Source organism: Fopius arisanus, unplaced genomic scaffold, assembly GCF_000806365.1.
Source record: "Fopius arisanus strain USDA-PBARC FA_bdor unplaced genomic scaffold, ASM80636v1 scaffold00024, whole genome shotgun sequence".
Taxonomy (NCBI): domain Eukaryota; kingdom Metazoa; phylum Arthropoda; class Insecta; order Hymenoptera; family Braconidae; genus Fopius; species Fopius arisanus.
The window spans coordinates 721,455-743,340 of record NW_011887763.1 but is presented as its reverse complement, the minus strand read 5'-3'; the positions used below and the strand labels follow the sequence as shown (position 1 = coordinate 743,340).

Here is a 21,886-nt window from a genome sequence, read left to right as displayed (position 1 = left end):
AGAGAATTGTTGATATCTTTTTGGTGATATTTTTTTTTAGGGAATATATTCACCTTCGATTTTTCCTGAATCTTAGGTGGTTAGTTAAACAATTTTATATCTTACATTTTTGAGGTGGGTAATTGGGGGTTAGGTAATTTGTACTTTGGTACTGTTTTTGCGGTACATAATGTGCCGTCAAGAAGATTGATCAATCAATTGAAGAGACTTTTATGGAATTTGAAGAGCAGTAGTTGTAATTGTTTAATTACCAATTGTGGGAGACAATAATTGTGGTCATGTTGACTTGGAATTATGGGAGAGGATTTGAAATTAATACGACAATTGATAAAAATTGAAGAGTCGTTGGAAGGCTTGATGGTGTGTGTGATGGATCTTTAGAGTATATTTTTCTGATTCTAAATTGTCGATTTTATCCAATTACCGACGGTAAGAGTCGGAGGATTACGGAATCTCTTTTACGATCGTGAAGATTCGGTGGCTCAGGGCAGTTGGAATTCGATGAAAATCGGTGTTTATTTGGGATTTTAGAGAACGATAAAATAGAAGCGAGTGAAAAAATTGATGTCGATAATTTTCTACAAATTAATTAATTACTTAATAAAAAATCCATCGTAAAAATAAAATAAGCTGTCAAAGTATTTTACCTTTTCACTAAAAAATCTCAAATAAAATCAAAAATCTTAAAATAATTTCGATTATAAAAAATTTGAATTAACAATAATTCCGGAATAACGACTAATTACTAAATTACACGATTAAATTTTTAATCACATCACCCAAAATAAATGAAATATCATGAATTAATAAATTTGTGTAGAATAATATTTTCAAAAAGAGGATAAAAAATGGAGCGAAACAATTACCAACTGCCTAAAGTTAATGAATACAATGAAGTAGATAAAATTAATGAATGACGAGTAGATTCTGCACTTCAATGTTTGATACGAAAAAGTACTTTAAAAAAATAGCCAAAAAGGTGAAATAATATTTGAATCGAGTGGGGGCCCGATTTTGTCGATGTTCGGTCCTGGGTTGGTGATACGAAGTCAAAGGATAGGCGCGATTTAATATCACGCCCACAAGCGAGAAAGCGTTTTGAAGGAAAGGGGAGGGTATGATCCGCATGTGCGAGGAGGAAGCCGATAACGTGGATGTGCGGGTGCGGCCGTACGCGTATGACAGAGTGAATTCTCCCCGTAGAAGAGGACAGCGATAATTTTACCGAGAGGTGGGGAGTTTTGGAATGGCAGCTGGACAGTTCGCCGTTAGCCTTCCGGTCGTTCGGTCCGAACGTCAGTTCACCGGTTATCCAACAACAAATAATAAACAATAAAATAGTGTGGGTGATTGTTATCGATCGTTTTTGGTAGATCAAAGTGTTACCATTGAACGAAAATTCGTACGCGGTGTGCAGGAGTATTGCTCCTGGGGAGGCATGCTCAACAATATCTCCGCTGGAGCTTCCGTCCATGGCATCACCGGTGAGTAATTACCCTAATTAAATCCCCCAATCACCGAACAAACCGGCCCCACAGGCCGATCCCCAGGAATTCCACTATCCCGTAGCCGTCGGAGACTCAATCTCGCGTCATCCGATTCCCCTCACAACCCGTCGATCCCTCGATCTAGGGAAATTCTTTCATCCAGGAAAATTATCACTGCGGCTTTTCCTCGGTTAGTGAGAAAAAGGTTTTCAGCGGTTCGTGACTCATCTGCGGGAGTATAAAAATGAGAAAACATTACACAGAAGCCGATTCTATGGTGGATGAGGATCAAAGCGACGTGCCGAATCATTTTCAACTGTCTAGTGCCTCTCATAAACCCCTCCGAGACCCTCACACCCAATAAAATAAAAAACAACCTGGAGAAAAGATGGAAATAAACACCTCGGTGCATTACGGTGGAAATACCGGTGGTCGTAAACGATTTTCCATTCATAACTGCTGGATTGTTTCACGGTTATTTGGGGAACATTGCGGGATCATCATCTTCAGGATATTCGTTTTTCACTGCCTCTGATAAAATAGATCCTTCATCATTTTTTTGCAACTGTCGGTTCATTTTTTGTCAACACGTTTTTATTGATCCTATAAATTATAAACTATTTCCTTAATTACATATTCATAGAATCAAAATCAATGAATTTTAAAGGACCCGTTTTCGTAGTCAATTAACTCATTAAAAAAATTAACATATCTGTTCAAAATTTCTCCTGAGGCCAATAATTTTTCCATTAATCAATATTCGAATTCGAAAAAATATCAAAAGCTGTGGATATCGGAAAGAAATATATTTATATCCATCGGTTTTAAGACTGGAGAATATTTTTTTCGATCGAGTTAATTTTACTTGCATCGGGATAAAGATTCGATTCAAAATAATTATCCGTAATTTTTATCTGAATTTTCTATGGGCCTTACATCACCACCGCGCAAATTTCTTCACTTTCCATAATCGTAAGTTTTGAATAAAGTTTTTGCATTCTTTTTTTACCCTATCTCAATTAAAACTGGGTCTACTTGATTGAACTACCCGCAGGATTGAAGTGAAAAAATTCAATTGACTAGAATTTTCGAAATACAAATTCCCCCTTTTCCCTGAATTAGCAATTTCATGGAAAAATCGAATAAAGATCGATCCAAGAATCAGATTGGCTGCTAACGAAAACGTTGATTTCAAATTTCAGTCGTACGATGTTTTTGTTTTTTTTTTTCTTTTTATAAAGAGCAATTCTTATCACACACGTGGTACCTTAATGTCCGGGTAAAGAAGTGTTTTCAGTTGCGTATGTATTTGCTCTCTCGCCTAGAAGCCAAGAGGCCGGTGACGATTCTCACACCCCAGTGCTAAGTGACCCCGTGCGTCCCTCTCGGCTTCTGCTCCTATACAAATTTAAACTATACGCGTTAGTTCTTTTGGCCCATCCCGTGTCTCAAAAGGGCGAAGGGAAAAGATCAAAAGAACTTGTGCCACTCCGCGAGGATTCGAGTTATTTCACGGAAATGCCGCATCGGCAGGAGAACCGCAAGCAAAAATTTTTGTTTAAAAAAACCATAAAAAAAAAAATTCACTATTAAAAATATTGAACAGATATTAATTTTCAACTCCTTGAAGATGCAATTTAATTTCACCGTGAACTCTGCTGATGAGTTTCAATTTCACATATTCTGTTGTTTAAATTCTGTTGTTATTAACAATTGTGGGGTAGAAGGTTGGCTGGATAAAAAAAATAGATAATAGGGAAGGAATTGTCAGGGGTGATTGCAGAATTGAAATATTTGTGGGAAACTATTCTCTCATTTCGTGGGATTTCCGAGGAATTCTTTCATGTTATGAGTGATATAATTGGCGAATTGAATTGCACATGCTAATTATGGGGTAATTATCATCAGGAACGAAGGAACTTCACGCACAGGAGCTGAAGCACGAGAAATTGGAGAGCGTGCTGGGGGCGAATTTGGCTGGTACTCTGTCCAGTGGTGGAGGCCTGACACTCCATCAAGAATTGATAATGGGGATGCCGGGAGCAGGTAAATTCCCTTGAATTATCACCAAATAAAAGTTGCCTTAATTTAACCATGAAAAAACTTTTAGGGATTCTTTTCTCATTTTCAGGTAATGCTGGGGCTATTGGTCAGGGTGACGACAAACCGGCGAAACAGAAGAGACACCGAACGCGATTTACACCAGCACAGTTGAACGAATTGGAGAGGTGCTTCGGCAAGACCCACTACCCGGACATCTTCCTCAGGGAAGAAATCGCCATGAGGATCGGACTCACCGAGAGTAGAGTGCAAGTAAGACTATTTTATATTCCTGCGATTTGATGAGCCTGAGTGAAATTAACTGAGAGAAAAAAAATAATTAAATGACAAAGGAAAAAAATACTTCCACAATTGATTAAGTGTGAAAAAAATTGAGATGAATAAAAAATCATTTTGTCTAAACAATCACATCCTCGCATCCTCACGGAATGCTCCAGTGAACCGTGCCAAATATCAAGTGAAAGCAATTGAACTTGATGATTAAATTATAATTACAATGTCTTAATGAATTCAGAGAAGACACCTCGAAGATATTTTCGCAGGCGTTAGAATTCAATTGCGAAAGACACCAGTGGCTTCTGCGGATTAAACAGAAACTTGGAGTTGCTAAGCCCGGGGTACCCCACCCGAGGGGTTAGAATATTCGTCCCTGTGGGTGATATCTCCATCGGTGGTACATTCGGTGGCAGGGGTACAGAAAGATCCTACCGCAAAACCGCGAGACATCGTCCGACGGTCAACCACTTTCAACTCTCCTTTCACCAATTCGATTTAAAATCAAGTCGATACACCCAATTCGAGGGGAAGTGTTCATTCACAATCTCAATAGTGGTGTTATTTTAGGCGAGAGGGAGGAAGTGCTCAATGGGCTAAAAAAAAAAACGTGGCTCTTTTATCAGTTGGCGCTCTCTGGGGCTCGCTGGAAAAACGTAGCTAATAGAAATTCATGAAATTTTTATTCGCAAAACTCAAAGCGTCAGTCAAGTGAGTGCCAACCCGCATATCAAACAGCCACTCCACCCATACGGCACTTTTTCTGTACTACAGCCACGTTGTGCTATACTGGTGCTCCTCCGGGGCAGCATAATGAGACGAATTGACGGAAAATTCACGATTCATTCATACTACGGATAGCTTTTATATCATAATCGTAGTGTCTGGTGAGAATTCAATATTTTCGACGGTTGTTTTTTTTTCTGACGGAAAATTCAGCGGCGAAATGGGAAAATCTGACGCCGCTTTTCACGGACTATTCGTTTCCCGTCGATATCTCGCTATTCAACTGTCATAGCGATTTTTGTGTCAGAACCTTTTTCCCGGCGTTTTTTGAGACCTTCAAAAAAGGTTATTACCAGAATTTCAGTATCTCGTTTAGATTCGGAGATATTCCTCGAGAAATCGGATGAAATGAGAGTCGACTTCAATTGAGTAACGGAACAAAACAGAAATTTAATTGCCCGTGAGTTTGAATAAGATTGGCATATTTTCGATTATTCCGGAGTGAAAGATGATTACCAAGAATCCTACGAAAATTCCTACGAAAATTCTTACGAAATTTCTTCTACAATTACCAAATATTTCCCCGTAATTATCGCAATCCCGACAATGTGAGTCTGAATGTCTGCAATCGGACTGAAATACTGGCTATTGATTTGATATCGGGTAAAATTCACTCGTCTTCTATGGGAGCGGTAAAAAAAAGTCGAATAAGAAGAGTAAACGATTGAGATAAAAAGCTGTGAAGGCTGAATCGAGCGGTAGGAGGATCGAGACGATTGACGAGAGGTTGGATATTCGCACATCTGAGGGTAGGAGACGTTTCAGGGAGATGAAGATGACGAGGGGAAAGAGGGCAAAAAGGTAAAAGCGAGGGGGAGTGTAATTGAAAGAGGCCCTCTATCTGCGAGGAAAGGGGGGTTGATGTGAGCGGACGAAGCGTTTCCAAGGGAACATACCCGCGAGATTCCGCGTTCAGATGGGTTTTGGGTTCAAGCCACCAATGGGGCCGCGGAAGCAAGCGCCGGCGCTATACTGAAATCCAGGGGCTATTGAGCGCCAGCTATCAAAGATTTCTTGTTTTACCATGGCTGGTCTGGGGTTACCTCCAGTTTCCCTTTGTCCTCTATTTTAATTGGAAAATTCGGGCTCTTTCAAATTCATCTATATAAATATATATCCAGGAATATATGTAAATTATTTTTAATTATTCATTTCGAAGAAAATCAATCCCAAATATATCTCGGATTTATCTGTATAGATATATCCAGAGTATATAGTAAAGGACATTTAAAATATAATTCCGGAGAGAAATATATCTCGGTTCATAGTTTTGGATTATATATTTTGCTGTGCGGGTCGAATGCGTGGTTTATATATTTTTTTTGTGGAGGTAATGGTAATAGTGGAGAGATGGTTTTTGGGTTCTAATTACCCCGGAATTTTATGGAATGAATCCCCGGAGGATTGGAAATTTTATCGAATTAGTCTCGCGTTGCCTGTGATATTAGTGATATATTTTTCTCCCCGCAGACTCATTCAACTAAAAAAAATGGAGTCCTCGAGACTGAATGAGCGACCGATCGCCACAGGCACCTGAAAAAATCTCATCAATCCCGACATTTGAATGAAGCCCCATAACCGAGAGTACCACGAACACTGGTCACTGCTCATCAACACTCTCGATAAATTAAACTGACGAATGATAACCCGACGAATCATCTCGAAAATACTCCCCCATCCGAAAATACAAATGGTTGACGTCTGTCATTTCGCTGTCTATCGAAATTGAATTCCCCGGTCACATTTTCCCGAAAATACCCCCTTTTCACTCCATTTATGCATTCCCCCTCGCCGTCGGACTAACGATCTCCACTCCGTCACATAAATAAATAAATAAACCCCATACGATAGCCGAGTCCGTTATTTTGCTCACAATAACAATAACAAAATGGCAAAATGCGCGTAAAAATGAACGCGACGAGAAGAAAGACTAAAAAAAAATTCATTTCCCCGTGGAAAATATTAAAACGAATTCCTCACCGGAAATGGAGTTATCATATCGAATATATTTTCAATGATATCCACCGAAATTTATGACTCGACACTCGTTGCACTTTTAATTAGTACAGTTTTTAGAAAAGGGTAATTCATTAGTTTCGTCAATCTTTATTCACCTCAATTACCACCACATCGTCATGATAAAAAATATTCGTTATTTGTTTTTCATAAAGCCCGAAAGTGATTATTCCCACCGATAAATCATTCGTCCTGAATGAAATAGCAAAAATACGATGGATAAAATCCACACGAGTCAACACCTGAGGAAATGAAAAATTTATTAAACAATAAATAAACAAACGTGAAAGCCAATAATTAGGGCAATACCTGGACATTCGGCACTGAGGTACCTCAAAAAAATCAACTCGTGACACGTGAATCAATTTTATTTTCGTCGGAGGGGTGAATGTTCTCGTCCTTTCAATTGAAAAAAAAAAATAACCAACGAGTTGAAGTGGAATGGCGGACTCTTTCGTCTCGTCAATTGACAAAATGCGGCGAATTTTCACCGGGGACCACCCACTCTGTCCTTTTAATCAGCTCCAATCACTCGAAATCGACGTATCTTTTTTTTTCGTCCACTCCTGATGCAACTCTTTTGACGTTACTCTGCTAGAAATTCATTTGAATTCCTCTGGCCTTCTATTTCCAAAACATGTTTTTTCGCTTACGAGGATTTAATTACGTTTCGTTTTCAACCCGTCAAGGGGATTGTCACTGGCATATTGCCAATTGGAATGGAATCGGAGTGGAGAAAAATGTAGGAAAATTGGTCTGAAATTTCGTTACTGCGCGACGAGGAAAATTCTTCAGAAAAATTCTATACCGGTGGTACGGAAAAAATTTCAATGAAATCGCTAGTGGAAATTCTGGGAATTTCTGGTTGTTTCGGATTGAATTTATTCGCAGAGAAATTCGTAACGGAATGTCAACGCATTTTTTATTTGAGAATTGTCAAATGGAAAAATCCCAGGGAATATATTCTACAATATTTTATCAACATTAATAACCTATATTAATAATAATACTAATCAAATAATAATTAATCCATATTAATAATAAAAATATTAATAATCGTATCAAACATTCAAATTAAGTTTTCAATCAAAATTAATTATCAATTCCGAAGTACAAAAAATTTTCTATTATTTAATTTATTCATAACAAATACCAGAATCGATCATGAAATAAACTAGATTTAATTATATTGTTTATCGCTGAAATTTTGAACATTTCGAGTAAGAAAAACTATTCGAAAGCTCATAAAATCGGAATGCAAAGCTCTCGCTGAAAATTTTAAAGGATCTAGTATGTACCCCAGACAGTAGTTGTTCCGTCGTCTGGAAAAATGTTCCAGTAACAATGTATGGATTACATTAACGACAGAAACACAGGTGAATATCCCAGGTTGAGCTTTATTGAAGGCCCGAGCGCAACGATTTAAATTAAATCGTAATGAAGTGCCGATTAAAATTGCAATCGTCCACGGAATAGGAACTCTCGGCGCACAGTTGGCAGTTAACGTCTGCTAACAGGGGCATTTAAGTTAACTACTCTGGTGGACGCAGTCCGGGTTGAGGTAACAGCCTCGTTTCTAGGCTGAAGGGTCCTCTTTCGATTACCACTATCTCCTCCCGAAAATTTTATGTACACTTCTGCCATCGCGCCTCTCACTCGCCACTTTTGCCTCTCGTTTTCGGTGCCAAAAACACCCACAGGAAAAAAAAAATAAGCCCTGGAGAGGATCTACATGTCGCACGCTTTTACCATCAGCAAAAAAAATGATTGATGAGTCAAAGGGGTTGGAATTTTGTCTGATGAAAAATTTTTACGGGTTATCAAACAGATCTTCGACAATCTTTTGGAGATCCTTTGGATTAGACTCGTGATTTGGGGTGGATTTTCTTTCGGGTGGATCATCGGGTCGTCGGTCCTGGGGATGACCGGGGGTGCAAAATGCTAGGAGTCACCATATGGGACACTCTGGTTTCCTCTCGAAAACATCCCTTGGGGGTGCATGCTGATGGCACTGTCAGTCTCCTTTTGGGAATCTCGCGGGAATCCACGAATCACTGGGACACAAATGTGTATTTTGTTTTATTACCACGGGAAGAAATATTGATGGCGCAATGTATTCTGGAGATAAATGATGGAAAATATTTTTTATCGTTTTCAAAGAACACAAAGTAAAATACAACTCTAAATATAAAATAATTATTAATATTAAAGAAAATGTTTACTTCAATTTTTTATACAGTTTCATAAATATATTGTTGTTTATTGTTTTGAGATAATTAATGGGAGGCATTTTTTTTGCGCAAATGCTTTTATAGTGAAGTGAAAAAAAAAATCGAGTGACTTTATTCGCAAAAATAATAATAACTTGGGCGCAACAATCTTTTCTATGCAACGGCCCATGCATTTTAAGGCGGTGGCAGAGGGTTTGCTGTGATTTTTAATGCTGTATAAATATGCATAGACTGTGATATGAGCTCTTACGTGTCGTCGGGACGAAAAATATAACGCGTATAATGCAAAAAGGGGCGCACAGACCACCACTGTAGACCGAGTCAGTGCGAGGGAGACAGTGTTAGCGAGGGTAAAAGAATATGAGGGGGTTGAAAGGGGGTAAAAATGGGGTGAGAGTGGTCTGGTGTATATGGGGATTCTCAATGGATAAACTGTGTCGCTGTGGTCTACCCAAGGGAGCATCATTCGACGCCCATTTGGTTATCATCTCGCACCCACTTTACCCCCAGAGTCAACTCCACCCTCGAGTTTTAGGGATCGCGATAAGTAATCGCGTTAACAAACATCGATATTTAATTTTCGGATTTGTATCGTTTAGTCTGACACGCGTGATGCAGCCGGAAAAATTCACTCGACATTTTTAACACAGACAAATTTCGGAAAATTCGAGAACATTTCCCTGATTTTTCAACTTAGTTGAAACTCAAGCTTTTGTTGGGAAATTAATTATTAGCTGAGAGAAAAAAAAACTGATTTTTTTAATTTTAAAAATCAATGGCGTAACTAAATTAAATTCACCGTCGAATAGTTGAAAAATCTTATTGATTAAATAATTAGAGACTTTCGGGGACAGATAATTTTTTAGATAATCATTTTATTCCGCGATATTTCCACACTCTTTGGGAATAAATGAGGAATTTCCGATTGGATAGGAGTGTAAAAAATTATTTAACCGATTTTTTTTTGATATTTTTACGCGCTCTTTCTTCCAGAAGATAAAGTCGGCAATGCAGTTTTAGTTAATTTGACGACGTGACGGTTTTCCGAGTATCTGGCATGTACAGCCAACGATATTGCCCAGGTATCCATGAAATAATAATAAAATATAAATGGATCAAGTTTACGATCGGCCTGTGCAAGCACCCAGGCCCATGTGCTTTCCCTGGATTTTTATGGTGCACCTTTTTCACGATCTCACATTTTCTCCGCCCTTTTTCCTCTACTTTTCAACATGCAGTTTATTCCAACAGGATGGCCTTTTTCCCCGTTCTTTCATGGGGTACTTCATTTCACATTCCTTGAGAGATTATTTTAAAAACACATATTCTTGACACATAGTGAGATATTCCATTGAGCTGTCATGAACGCGAACATGAGTTTATACGAGGGTTATTACTTGAATTTTACTATGTACATTCATTACGCTGATAGATACATTTTTTGAATTTCCACCGATTCCCTGGCAATTGTCGAATCGTCGAGAGCACGCCACGTAATATTACTCAAATAAAAATGGAGCATTGATTTTTTAATTGCGTGAGATTATGAACTTGAGGGAATGTTAAAAATTTATTGTGCCACTCGGAATCGATTATTGAGGTTCTTGGAGGTGTTAATGCCTCTTCCAAAGACTTTTACCACGTCAAACATTATAACCGTGTGTGAAGAGATAAAAGAGCCCAGTAGGTGGTCCAGAATAGAGGGTAATGCGTCTTCGGGACCCTCCGACAGAATTCTCCCACCATCATCCATCAGACCGATGCACATCCGAGTTTATACAATATTTATTCTCATTAAACCGCACCCTCACCCCCAGACGAAAATCTCAACTTGCCACTCCATTGGGCTGCTTCGTCTCTATCCAGTTCTTCAAGCTAAATAAAATAAAATAAAATAAATTAAATGGGCAACAGAACCCTCGACATCATCTTCATGTATGATTTCCATCAAATTTTCACTTTTCGTCAGATCTGCATTTTTTTTTAATTTAAAAATTTGACAAAATTGTAAGATCAATTGCAAAAATATATTTTTTCACCAAGTGTGACATTGACCATCGACTATTTCAATAACCAATAAATTCCATCTCACTTAACTACGATCTCCTCTCTATCTTCGAAGGAAACGATCACTCAATGGCGGGGTAAAATCTACTGGTATATATCACCAGTGGTCCCCAGTGATCCCAGCGCTTGCCTTGATGGCAAGTTCAATTTATATCAGCACCTAGTGAGCCCCTCTCACAGGTACTGCATATACCCCTCGAACTATTCTCTATCCCTTCATCAGTTTTTTTATTTTTATTTTCACCGTGCGTTCTCCCAATCTTTTTATTTCAAGGTAAACCACTCGGTTCTGGGGGTAGAATGAGAAAATCTCGGAGGCTTCAAACTTTATTTCATTACGAGGGTGACTTTGATGATGATGGGTACGAGAAATTGGGGGGTGAGGGTGGAATATTCGTCGAGGCATTGTTCCAATGATGAAAAATTCCAACTTTACGGTCTCCGTGAGAAACAATTCAGCGGAATTTTTGTCTTTCAGATTTTGCAATTAATAAATAATTTTCAATTAATAATTTTCGAGTTTGTAATGGTACCGGTGGTGATCCAGGTGCATCTTCAACATCTGCATCACTTCGAAAGGTGCGGGTCGATGATTGACCAATTTTCGGTGGGTTAATTGGCCCCCAACGGTGCGCAATCCTCTCTTAGTCATCATCCAAGGTGTTCATTCTCCCCTAGTATAGATATGAATCTCAAATACATCATAAACATCGGAGTGACTTTGCCATCCACACCCTGTGATTCTTTATTCCTGGGGATCGCACGTCGTTGAATTATCCACGGGCTTTTAGCTTCTTCCTCTGGCGTGAAATCGTCAGGACCGCACCCTCTACCTCTAGGGTGAATCTCCGGGCGTTGAAAGTTCAACAAAAAATTAATCCAGAATTTTTCCAAATTAACTCAATTAACGATTACATGCGCTCACATCTCGGCCCGCAAAAAGAATATCCCATATATCTCATGTATATGCCACATATAATTATGCGCATATAATTGTTATTCGTGAGGATGATCCACTTTATGCAACGAAAAAAAAATATACATATTATCTATTGGTTTTTTAATTGTTTTTTTCGTTAAAATATAAAAATAACGCGCGGATAAAATAGCGATTTTTCATAAATATTTGCACGTGGGTTGTGGGGAAAGCCGTGGAATTCGGGTAGAGCCTCGAAACCCGTAAAATCCAATAAATCCAATTAGACTCAAATAATCCACGTGCATTTGAGCAGAAAGCCAGCGCCACACTTTGCGGATATCTCGCCGCTCATTGCAAAGCACCAGAGTACGTTCGCGTGCTAATGCCAAAGCGTTAATTTATGATCGAAAAGCACGAGTACACGGGATATATAATCGGGTGTTGGTTGAAGGTGCGCAACTACATTTGCCCAGTGGTAATGTTTGAGGGGTAAGAAAGAGATGGACACATTAGACGGAGTGAGATGATTGTACCGAGGGGTGGGTGGGGGCTTTGCATGCGATATCAATAAATCAAGTCGCCGGGAACCCCCGGCAAGCTTAGGACGAGAAGGGACGCACTACGTGGCCAGAATCAACAGCTCATAACGTCGGCTAATAGCTACCGGTGTGCTCTCCCTTTTCCCTATTCCTCTCTCTCATTCATACACTGGGGTCCAAGATATTGTAGTAACGCCAAGGGACACCTTATCGCTCTCCCTGATACCTTATGTACAACATTATATACCGATAGCTAACACAAACGCAATATTAGGCGGGATTTTCCTTTGAGTCTTCACTCTTCCCCTCGTTGCTCCCACATTTTCTTCTGACAAAGAACGATTCTTTTTTTTCTCGGGATTATTATAGCCAGGGTAATTATTCATGGGGCAGATATTACAGATATTACAGCTGGGGAAAATTTTGGAGATTTTTTATTGGATTACTCCTACAATTTGGGCCCAAGTCTCAATTCTCATCTTTTTCTCTCTACGTTTTTCTTTTCCCACGGGGAAAATGTACAATCGATGGGTATTTAATATAATTTTTATATTTTCTAGGTTTGGTTCCAGAATCGTCGAGCCAAGTGGAAAAAACGCAAGAAGACGACGAATGTCTTTAGAACACCTGGTGCATTGCTACCGTCTCATGGATTGCCGCCTTTTGGGGCGATGGGTTCAGATTTGTGTGGGGCCGCAGCTGGAATGTTCCACGCACCCACCGACCGGTGGGGAATGGGTCCAGGTTGGTCCCTGATACCACAACCATCATCCGCAGGAAAATTATTTCCTGGTTTTAGAAAGCGAGTTTAATTTTGTCGAGGTGATTTGATTGTTTAGGTCTTGGGCAGCTGGGCCAGGGTGGAATGGGCATGGCTGGATTTGGGCAGAGTCTGGGTCAGCTCAGCCAGCAGAGTTCAGGTGGTCTGGGCTCTAGTCTTGGACTTGGCAACTCAACACTGCCCATCAGTAGTCCCTCGCAGACTGTTTATCAAGCTAGTTATGGACTTAATTCCTTGGGTGAGTAACGATCACTCAATTTTTTAAACAACCCTTAATGCAATGAGACTTGAAGAATTTATTTTTTATCCGGTATTATTTTTTCTTCAGTGAAATTCAGGATTATAATTTTACAAAATGGTCAAACTGGGATAAAAGCTGAAATAGCGGAGGTTCCCATCAAATCTGTAAATCCTAAAACCGGCGATAATGAATTCAAGAAGATCTCTCACGTAAAGAATTTGAGCCAGAAACATAAAGTCCATCCAAGTCGAATGTTTGCGCAGTGAGACCTCAAGGTGGTCGCACCTAGGTGTGAGATCTTTCGCTGTTATATTTACCATAACATCCCGATGCAACTTGTCTTGCTTCACCCAAGATCCCACCCGAGACTCACAATATTGAACATTATCTTCCCGAAAAAAAGATGGTCCTACCTCGGTGAATATTTCGCTTCAAATATTTGGCCGCAAAGCGCAAACGCCCGAGACACTCATTTTTTTTCTCCAGAAATTTTCCATTTACTTTTTTACACCCTTCGAATTCCAATGAACGACTATTTCGTGCCTCCGATTTTTCGTACCACCAGAACCTCAGACACATAATGCAGCATTTCATTGCGCGGAACAGCCAATTAGTGTGGATTATCACCGTGAGGCAGCATCTCTCGTTACTTAAAAATGGATCGTCTTTTACGACTGCAATTATGGGGTGGCTGTCGCAGCTACCGTTTTCTCCTTTTTTTTTTCCGGTGTGCGAATGTATCGGTGGAATTTCTGCACAGTAGTGAAAGCCTCCGACGATCAAGACACGTCTCCCGACAGATAACCACTCCGGCAAACACCCGGAGAGCTCGGCTCTACTTTTTTTTCACCTCTTTTTTTTCTCTCCTCTCTCTCTTTCCCCACCTCAACTCGAGTTTTCAATGATGATTAGCACTTTCGAGGCGTGAGACGCCGAACCACTCATAGAACGATCATTATGTGAGTGTGGAAATGTGTGTATAGACTCTGAAAACAGCTACCGAAAACGTAACTCCTATGAAGCGATAATTAACACCAGCGAAAATGGCCGATTTAATGTTGTTCATCGATTTTTACTGGTTCGCAGTTCAGTTTTCGATATTTTTTTTTCTCGGTCACAAATGTCTAACTCTTTTCACAAATAATAAAGACGGTTAAAAATTTCTGGAAATATCAGTTACATTTATGATATTATTCTCTCATATAAAAAATATAATTATTTATTACAGTATGTAGGTGTTTAATAATTCGAAATTTTTAACTGAAAAATATGAATCGTAAGATATGAATTATGAATTGCTTACCGCGTGTAATGACAATCTTGAGACTGGAGGAACGGATTTTTTTTTTGTCCAGGTGGTGTTCATGTGTCAGCGTCCCGGGGTTCGCCACCGGGTGCCTTGACAGTGGGTACCGGTGGACAGGGTGGGCTAGGGGGTGGTATGAACTGCGGCCAGGGCTCACCAGGTGCGGCATCCGGCAGTGGTGGTGGTGTTTCCTGTGTTAGTGGCGATGGTGAAGCATCAGATTGGAGAGGTGCACACAGTATTGCAGCCCTGAGGCGTCGTGCATCCGACGCATCCCAGCAATACAGCCCTCAGCCGCCACCACCCCCAGGACCGCCCCAGTACTCGTCCCACGATCTCGAATACAGTTCCGTGTACTGAACTCCATCTCTTCCAGATAAATAATAAATTGTTAATCTCCCACGAGGAGATCAAACCGGAAATCATTGGTATACGAACGTTTTTCATTTTAATCATTTTCTCCACGAGGCATTCTACGTTAATTCCAACGGAATTGAAATTAAAAAATTTTCATTGCCCATTTTTTAATTTTTCATTGATAATACAATCAAATGGAATGCACTCACAATTTTTTTTTTCTCGAGTTTTCACTCAATCTGTTCGCGAAATATGATTTTTTATATTCTTGGTTTTTTTGAAAATTGATAAGTGCTTGTTTGAGGAAACTTGGAAACTTGGAGAAAAATCGTGAGGGCTCCTGTGATTGCGTACGATCAGAAAGATTGAATCGCAATGAAAACTTCGAAGACTCAATTCCGTTTGTTTTCACGGAGAATGTTCCATACCGCGGTTGTAAATCGCAATTCACGCCGAGGGCGATTAAGTGAGAATTGAAACATGTATACGATAAAGAGCGACTAATTTAACTTAGTTTTAAAAAGGGTAATGTAAATAAATAGCAGTCAAAGGCCAATACAAAATTGCAGAACTGAATTTTTCTCATTTCTGATTTTATCTGTTCTTATTTCTCACGACTGGTGGATTCAGTCATGAATAACTCACGCAGTAGTTCGATCTAGACGATTCGACTCTCGTTTTAAAGGATGAATAATTATCTTTTAAATCCGGGAAATTCGCTTGTTAACTCGAGTTATTAATGATTGAATACGGAGTGATGCAGTCTGTTGTCCCTCTGTTGTTTCTTTTCCGTTTGGAGTATTTATTATTTTGCGGCTTTGGCATTCATGAATGGAGAGAGATAAGAGTGTCATGATAACAGGAATTTACCATGGCATGACGTGGCTCAAGGCGATCCCAATATCAGTAATTTTATTTAATCAAATATTGAATTCTGTTAGTTTAATTAGAGCAATTAACTGAGTCGACTGGTCGCCCTTTTTCTTCGCTGGTGATTTATAAATTAATCGACCTGCAATCGCGATATTATTTTATTCAATGATTTTTTTTATAACTTCCTCTCATGAAATAATTAGATAATTGGGATCTTCTGGAGCCTCAGCATCACGAATACGCATATAATAATTCTAGGAATAAAACAAACAAAATGTTTGATTATTGCACGTTTGGGAGAAGTGCAGAGATTTTTGTAAATAGAGTATACGTCTTACGATCAACATAATAAAATATAATAAGCATCATTAATGGATGATAAGTTATCGTATTAAAGAATCTGAGAGTGAAAACTATGGGAAGAAGAATGAAACGCGAGTATACTTGGACATTGTGATATTAAGGGGCTGACTGTTCTTTTTCTCTCAGTCAACGCTCCATTATGGTATTACAGAAAAAAAAAATTAAAGACATAACGAGATTAAAGGGAGATTACCGTAGGTCTTGCGAGTGAGATATCCACTTAAAAAAATTAATTTCTGCGGATTTTTCAACCGAAAACAATTTGATTACCTTCTAATCGTTATTCTACATACTTTTTTCAAATTTTGGAAAGAAAATGTTTGTACGTTAAAAACGGGGGCGGGGGGGAAAATGGACTGTGGAAATTTTTATTATAGTAATTACTTCAGTAGTCTGAGACTTCTGATTAATTTTTAATACTTTTGGAACTTGCAGTAATCTTTCCTTAATGTCGATAAAATCGAGCGATTCATTGGGTATTCGTCAACGCCATGTGCAAAGATTGAATATTCTAGGTACGAATTTAACTGGGTAGAATTTACCATAAATTTAATCGGTTTATTCGTAATTAAATTTAGGCAAGTTGTCGATGTATCACAAAATGTATACGATTTTTAATGTACAAAATGAAGGTAAGGATAACGTAAACCAACTAGATTTTTATTTAAAAATCAATGAAACATCCCCTCGAGTCACGAATTACGACAATTATCCCAGAAGTTACAATATTTTGGAATTATATTAATTTAAAGTGTTGATATGTGTAATTGTTGACGATAAATTTGTTTTGCTCTATTTTCCAGTGAGAGCAGGCGTGAAAAAAAAATGATGGAATAATCTGGGACTTTCACTAATGAATTCTATTGAAATTTTTGCATGATTACCAAAAAATCAATAGATTTCCATTGTTCTCTCAAATTTTATTCACGCTTGAGCGGCAATTATTATTAAAACTATTTTGTTCATGAATGAGTTGTAACGAGGACCGATAAATGAATGAATTATCATTTTCATCGTTGTATAGTTGTGTATAGAGGTCAACTGAATGTATAAAATAAATAATTATCTGAGAAAGAGAAAATAGTTTTATTGAATGAATAAAAGAGAAATGCCAAATACATGATTAAAATTTATCCAAATAACGCAAGACCATTCACTAAATGACTTTGTAATCAACGTTTAAGCCGCTGTGAGCATTTATTATTATCCAGAGATACATAATGGGGTAATCATTGAGTCACTTAACACCATTTTGCATTAGTTATCTTGGCAAGCACCTCGTACTGGCCGTTCATGTGCCTTTCATGCCCTCTCTTATCCCCTTTTTACGGTGTATAATGTCAATTTGCACACACTGACCTCTTCCCAATATCCCCCCACTACTATGAAAGAAGGTAAATGAATTAAAAATCGATGACTAGTCTCAGTATCGTCTGGTAATTAACATTGCACTCGTGCTAACATTGATTTTTTTTTTATTGAAAATATACAGTTTCGGATGAATGCATATTTTTTACGTCAAGCAACACAAAGATCCTCGGACATTCACATTTTTTTGATGGAATGTATTTTTGGGGTTTTAATTACCACAATTAATACTGATTAAACACTTCAAATTCATTCGATATGTATTGCAAATCTCGTCTGGTGGTCCATTAAGTTTCGTCTGATGGAGTAAATATCGCTGGTTTTTCCTATTTTTTTCATCATTCATTCATTATTAATGACATGTAATAATAATTGCTCAGAGGTGAACTGGGATGTCGATTTGTTTTTGTTGTTTTAATGAGTGCATTTTAATTCTTACGAATGTTTTGGTTTTAAAAAATAGCATGACAATTTTCATTAATTTCATGTGGTAATTTCATGTGGTAATTTCTCATGCAACACAAATAAATAAATTCACTGGAATAAGTAAAGATCACGCAACAATTCAAGCAGAAATAATGATAAAACGAAGAGGAAAATTTTATCGAGAGATTAATTGAATATTATTCTCTTCACTTTGGTTTTTGGTTAAATAATGAGGCTGTCCTCTCCGCGCTCGTCTTCGGAGGTCTCAGGTTCGGTATTTAATTTACTAAAGTCCTTGGTATTGGGGCGTTTATCGAATAAACGAAAGCCCTTTTTACCCTGTCGTGGTTCCAACACTCTCGATAGCTTGAAGTTTTCTTTTCGATCACTCTCCCAGTAGGATTTTCTACGCACTGATAATAAGCATCCTGTGTTGATAAAAATATATCATACGATATTATTACTGAGATAACAAAAGTAATATCACGCCTAAAACCAAACGAGTAAAATAAAAACTCAGTTAATTATAAAAGGATCGTAAAAAACAATTGATTGCAATAATGTATATTTAATTCTAGTAATCACTGAGACATTGCACAATAAATAAATATTATCAGCGAACAACTGAAAATAAGGAGAAAAATATATTCTCTTTGTACTCGAGCGCAGAATAATTCTGGTACGATTGTTTGACCACAAATGCATGGAGGACTGCTCTCAATTCAATTGTCATATCTTCCAATAATGAAACATCAATAAAATAAATAAAGTAACATCACAAGAGAGGGAGTCGATCAATCCTTACGAGATTATTCGTGATAAAGTAAAAGTAAGTGGAGAGTACGTGAGGAGTGGAATTGCGTTTGTGAATTTAAATAAAAATGGGAGTTTAATCGACTAGGCGTTTAAACTCAACGTGGGACTCGTCGAGGCGTGATAAACTACCTCTCTTCTGGCATCTGGCGAACAGAGCAGCGACTGCAATGCACAGACCGATGACGATGATGGAAGTGATCACTGAGACGAGGGCTAACGTTGCTGTTCCCATTTTCTTTGGTTCTTGCCCGAATCCTGGGCTCGTCAAGAGCTCAGATCCGTGTTTCAGGAGTATTCCCTCGGTTGAGGCTCCAGAGGTTGGAGATACTTCAGCTGGAGAAAAGAAATTTCCCAAACTGTTTGCACGTTACATTGTCGATGTGAATTTCATTTTCTTTAACTCCAGCCATCAATAACCGATAACATGGATGAATAACCAAATGAATGGAAAAACCTCACGTCTAATTATGTACGGGTTAAATTCGAAAAATAATTAATCAATTATCGACTAAAGAAGTAATTAAATTCATTCAATAACGAAATACAGTCAACGGTGGATTCAACCCACTGACTAAAGTGTCAGACTTTCCTGTCTTATTAAAACAAGATTAAATTAAATTCGCAACTTATCTGGGGCACTTGAACGCCGTAAAACTCTTCATTCCTCTTAGCATCATGGATTTCACTTATTTTTATTCTAATAATGGAAAAACCAATTTACCCTGTAAAAATTTGTAGACAACATGATCGTCGAGCTCGACGACATAAATCTGACTGGAATCCTTACTAACGGCAAGATCATGAGGTGTTTTCATGTCCTCATCAGGTCCAAACTGGGAGATGATCTCTCCAGAGTGAATATCGATACTGAAGCCCCTCACATGAAAGCTTTGAGAAAAAACGGGTCCATTAATAGCATAAATCCTTCCCTGGGCATAAGCAACGCTGTAAATTTTGTCGCCAATAGCTGGATGCCTGTATTCTCTGTGGTAGGTGCCATTCAGCGCATGAAAAGCGAGAATTCTACCATTCTCCCTGTCGGCAACGTAGAGGAGTCCAAGCTCCTCAGCAAGTGCTAGAGCATGAGGAACGGACAGGACGTACGGTGAGGGCTGCTGGTGGAGCCCAGGGGAAAAGAACTTCCCGAATTGTGATATTCTCTCTCCCTTGGAGTTGAATTTTACAATCCTGGAATTGCAGTAGCCATCGCTCACGAAGAAGTCCCCATTCCTCATTACTGCCACCGCTGTTGGCTTGCAGAATCTCTGATCATCGTTTCCAGGCTGGAAGGGATCCCCCAGGGCTAGCACTGGCTTGACGATAGAGTCCCTGAAGAGATTGTTCAGATCGATTTCAGTCTCTCGTGCTGACGAACCCTCAGCCTTCTTCAAAGTGGGAATATTTGATTTTATTGAGGAAACTGAGAACTTCATCACCATGTGCATTGCCACGTCTGTCAGCCAGTAGTTTCCCTCCCAGTCGATTGTTAAACCATGGGGTAGGTAAAATGTGTTGCTACCCCACTCCAAGATCTTTTTTCCCTCCTTGTTCAGGAGAATTATCACGTTTTCGGGGATCGGGCCTTTACGAGGGTCGAATTTGTTGTCCATCGTGAAGGTGTCCTGTCCCCAGATGCGAGATCTTCTGCAGAATATCGCTACATTGCCAGACGGGTCTATGTCCACTGCAGACAGCTGGCCCAACTCTGAAGATGACGTCCAGTTTTTCTCCCATTTTATGTTTGGATCAAAAGTGTATGAAATGTTCCACTTCCTGGGGAGCGCCGGCTGACTACCAACGAGTCCCCTCACACTTTCCTCATTCCAACCATGATCATCTTGTACCTGTTGGATCTTCTCCTCTGTCTTACCGAAATTCAAAGGCGCATGGGCTCTCCTTTGCTGAAACAAATCCCAAAATCCAGTGGATACCTCACTTCAACGATAAAATTACAGCGCAAGGTGTTCTAAGAAAGTTTAAATAAATGTTGATAAAAAAATGATGACTGCCCTTTCAATTGTTACTTCGATAATTTACCTGGAGCTCGAAGAAATCCTGGAGATCTCCGCAGACGCAGGTGACACAAGTGAATAAAAAAAAAATATTGGAGATTCCGTAGGCTCGATAGTGCGTCATCTTTCGCAGTGAAACGTCATTAGGATACTGATTGCAACAGTTGATTCGCTGCCTTCTGCATCTGCTCCAGATCAATCAATCGTCGCAAATTCCTCGCACTTTCCTCATTACCAGGTACATATGGGATAAAATAATCCCCTCAAATTATTCTGGGATCAATGGAGTATTGAGAGATAAAATCAGGGAAACAGCTGGTGACCTCCTGCCCCGGGTTATCACTCCTGCCTCAACACCGGAATATCAATTCCGTAGAATAACTGGTGTACGACTTGAAAACTGATTATTTTGTTGAAACCCGAAATTTTACGGACAGGAATCGACGAAATTAGAGTACTTGAGGAATTATTGTTTCAACACTGCCGACGCGATGTGTCAAACAGGTGACCAAAGAGGATTGACTGAAGTAGAGGCTCAGTTCTGGGGGTTTGAGTGACCCCAGCGGCATCGTAGTATTGCACCCCAACAGAAGGAGGGCGCCACACGCAATGGGGGTGTCGTCCCATCAGCCGACTCGGTAACTGCCTCGGAAGCAGTCCCGCTGTCAGAGGGACCAGTCAACTGGGTGAATTTTATTTTATGTGTTACGAAATTGGTATTCACTGAAATTGAAAAATTAAACATTTTCAAAAAAGTATCAGGAGAGCATGAAAATGGAGGAGATATTCACTGAAATTGAAAAATGAAAAATTTTCAAAAAAGTATCAGGGGAGCATGAAAATCGAGGAGATATTCACTGAAAATGAAAAATGAAAAATTTTCAAAAAAGTATCAGATGAGCATGAAAATGGAGGAGGTATTCACTGAAATAGAAAAATGAAAAATTTTCAAAAAAGTATCAGG

The 21,886-nt window shown here is 39.0% G+C and overlaps 2 protein-coding genes across 2 annotated transcripts; one reads left to right on the top strand and one right to left on the bottom strand.

Moving 5' to 3' along the window:
* Positions 1 to 1,282: 1,282 nt before the first annotated feature.
* otp (orthopedia) lies at positions 1,283 to 15,258 on the top strand. Its single transcript, XM_011301634.1, has 6 exons — positions 1,283 to 1,484; positions 3,396 to 3,533; positions 3,619 to 3,800; positions 12,940 to 13,123; positions 13,219 to 13,398; positions 14,757 to 15,258. The coding sequence occupies exons 1-6, from the start codon at positions 1,439 to 1,441 to the stop codon at positions 15,065 to 15,067; spliced, it is 1,041 nt and encodes a 346-aa protein (XP_011299936.1). The 5' UTR covers positions 1,283 to 1,438; the 3' UTR covers positions 15,068 to 15,258.
* A 2,146-nt stretch (positions 15,259 to 17,404) lies between these two features.
* Positions 17,405 to 21,454, bottom strand: LOC105264633 (peptidyl-alpha-hydroxyglycine alpha-amidating lyase 1). Its single transcript, XM_011301633.1, has 4 exons — positions 20,948 to 21,454; positions 19,632 to 20,811; positions 19,040 to 19,243; positions 17,405 to 18,522 (listed from the first exon to the last, which is right to left on the bottom strand). The coding sequence occupies exons 1-4, from the start codon at positions 21,044 to 21,046 to the stop codon at positions 18,317 to 18,319; spliced, it is 1,689 nt and encodes a 562-aa protein (XP_011299935.1). The 5' UTR covers positions 21,047 to 21,454; the 3' UTR covers positions 17,405 to 18,316.
* Between the last annotated feature and the right edge of the window lie 432 nt (positions 21,455 to 21,886).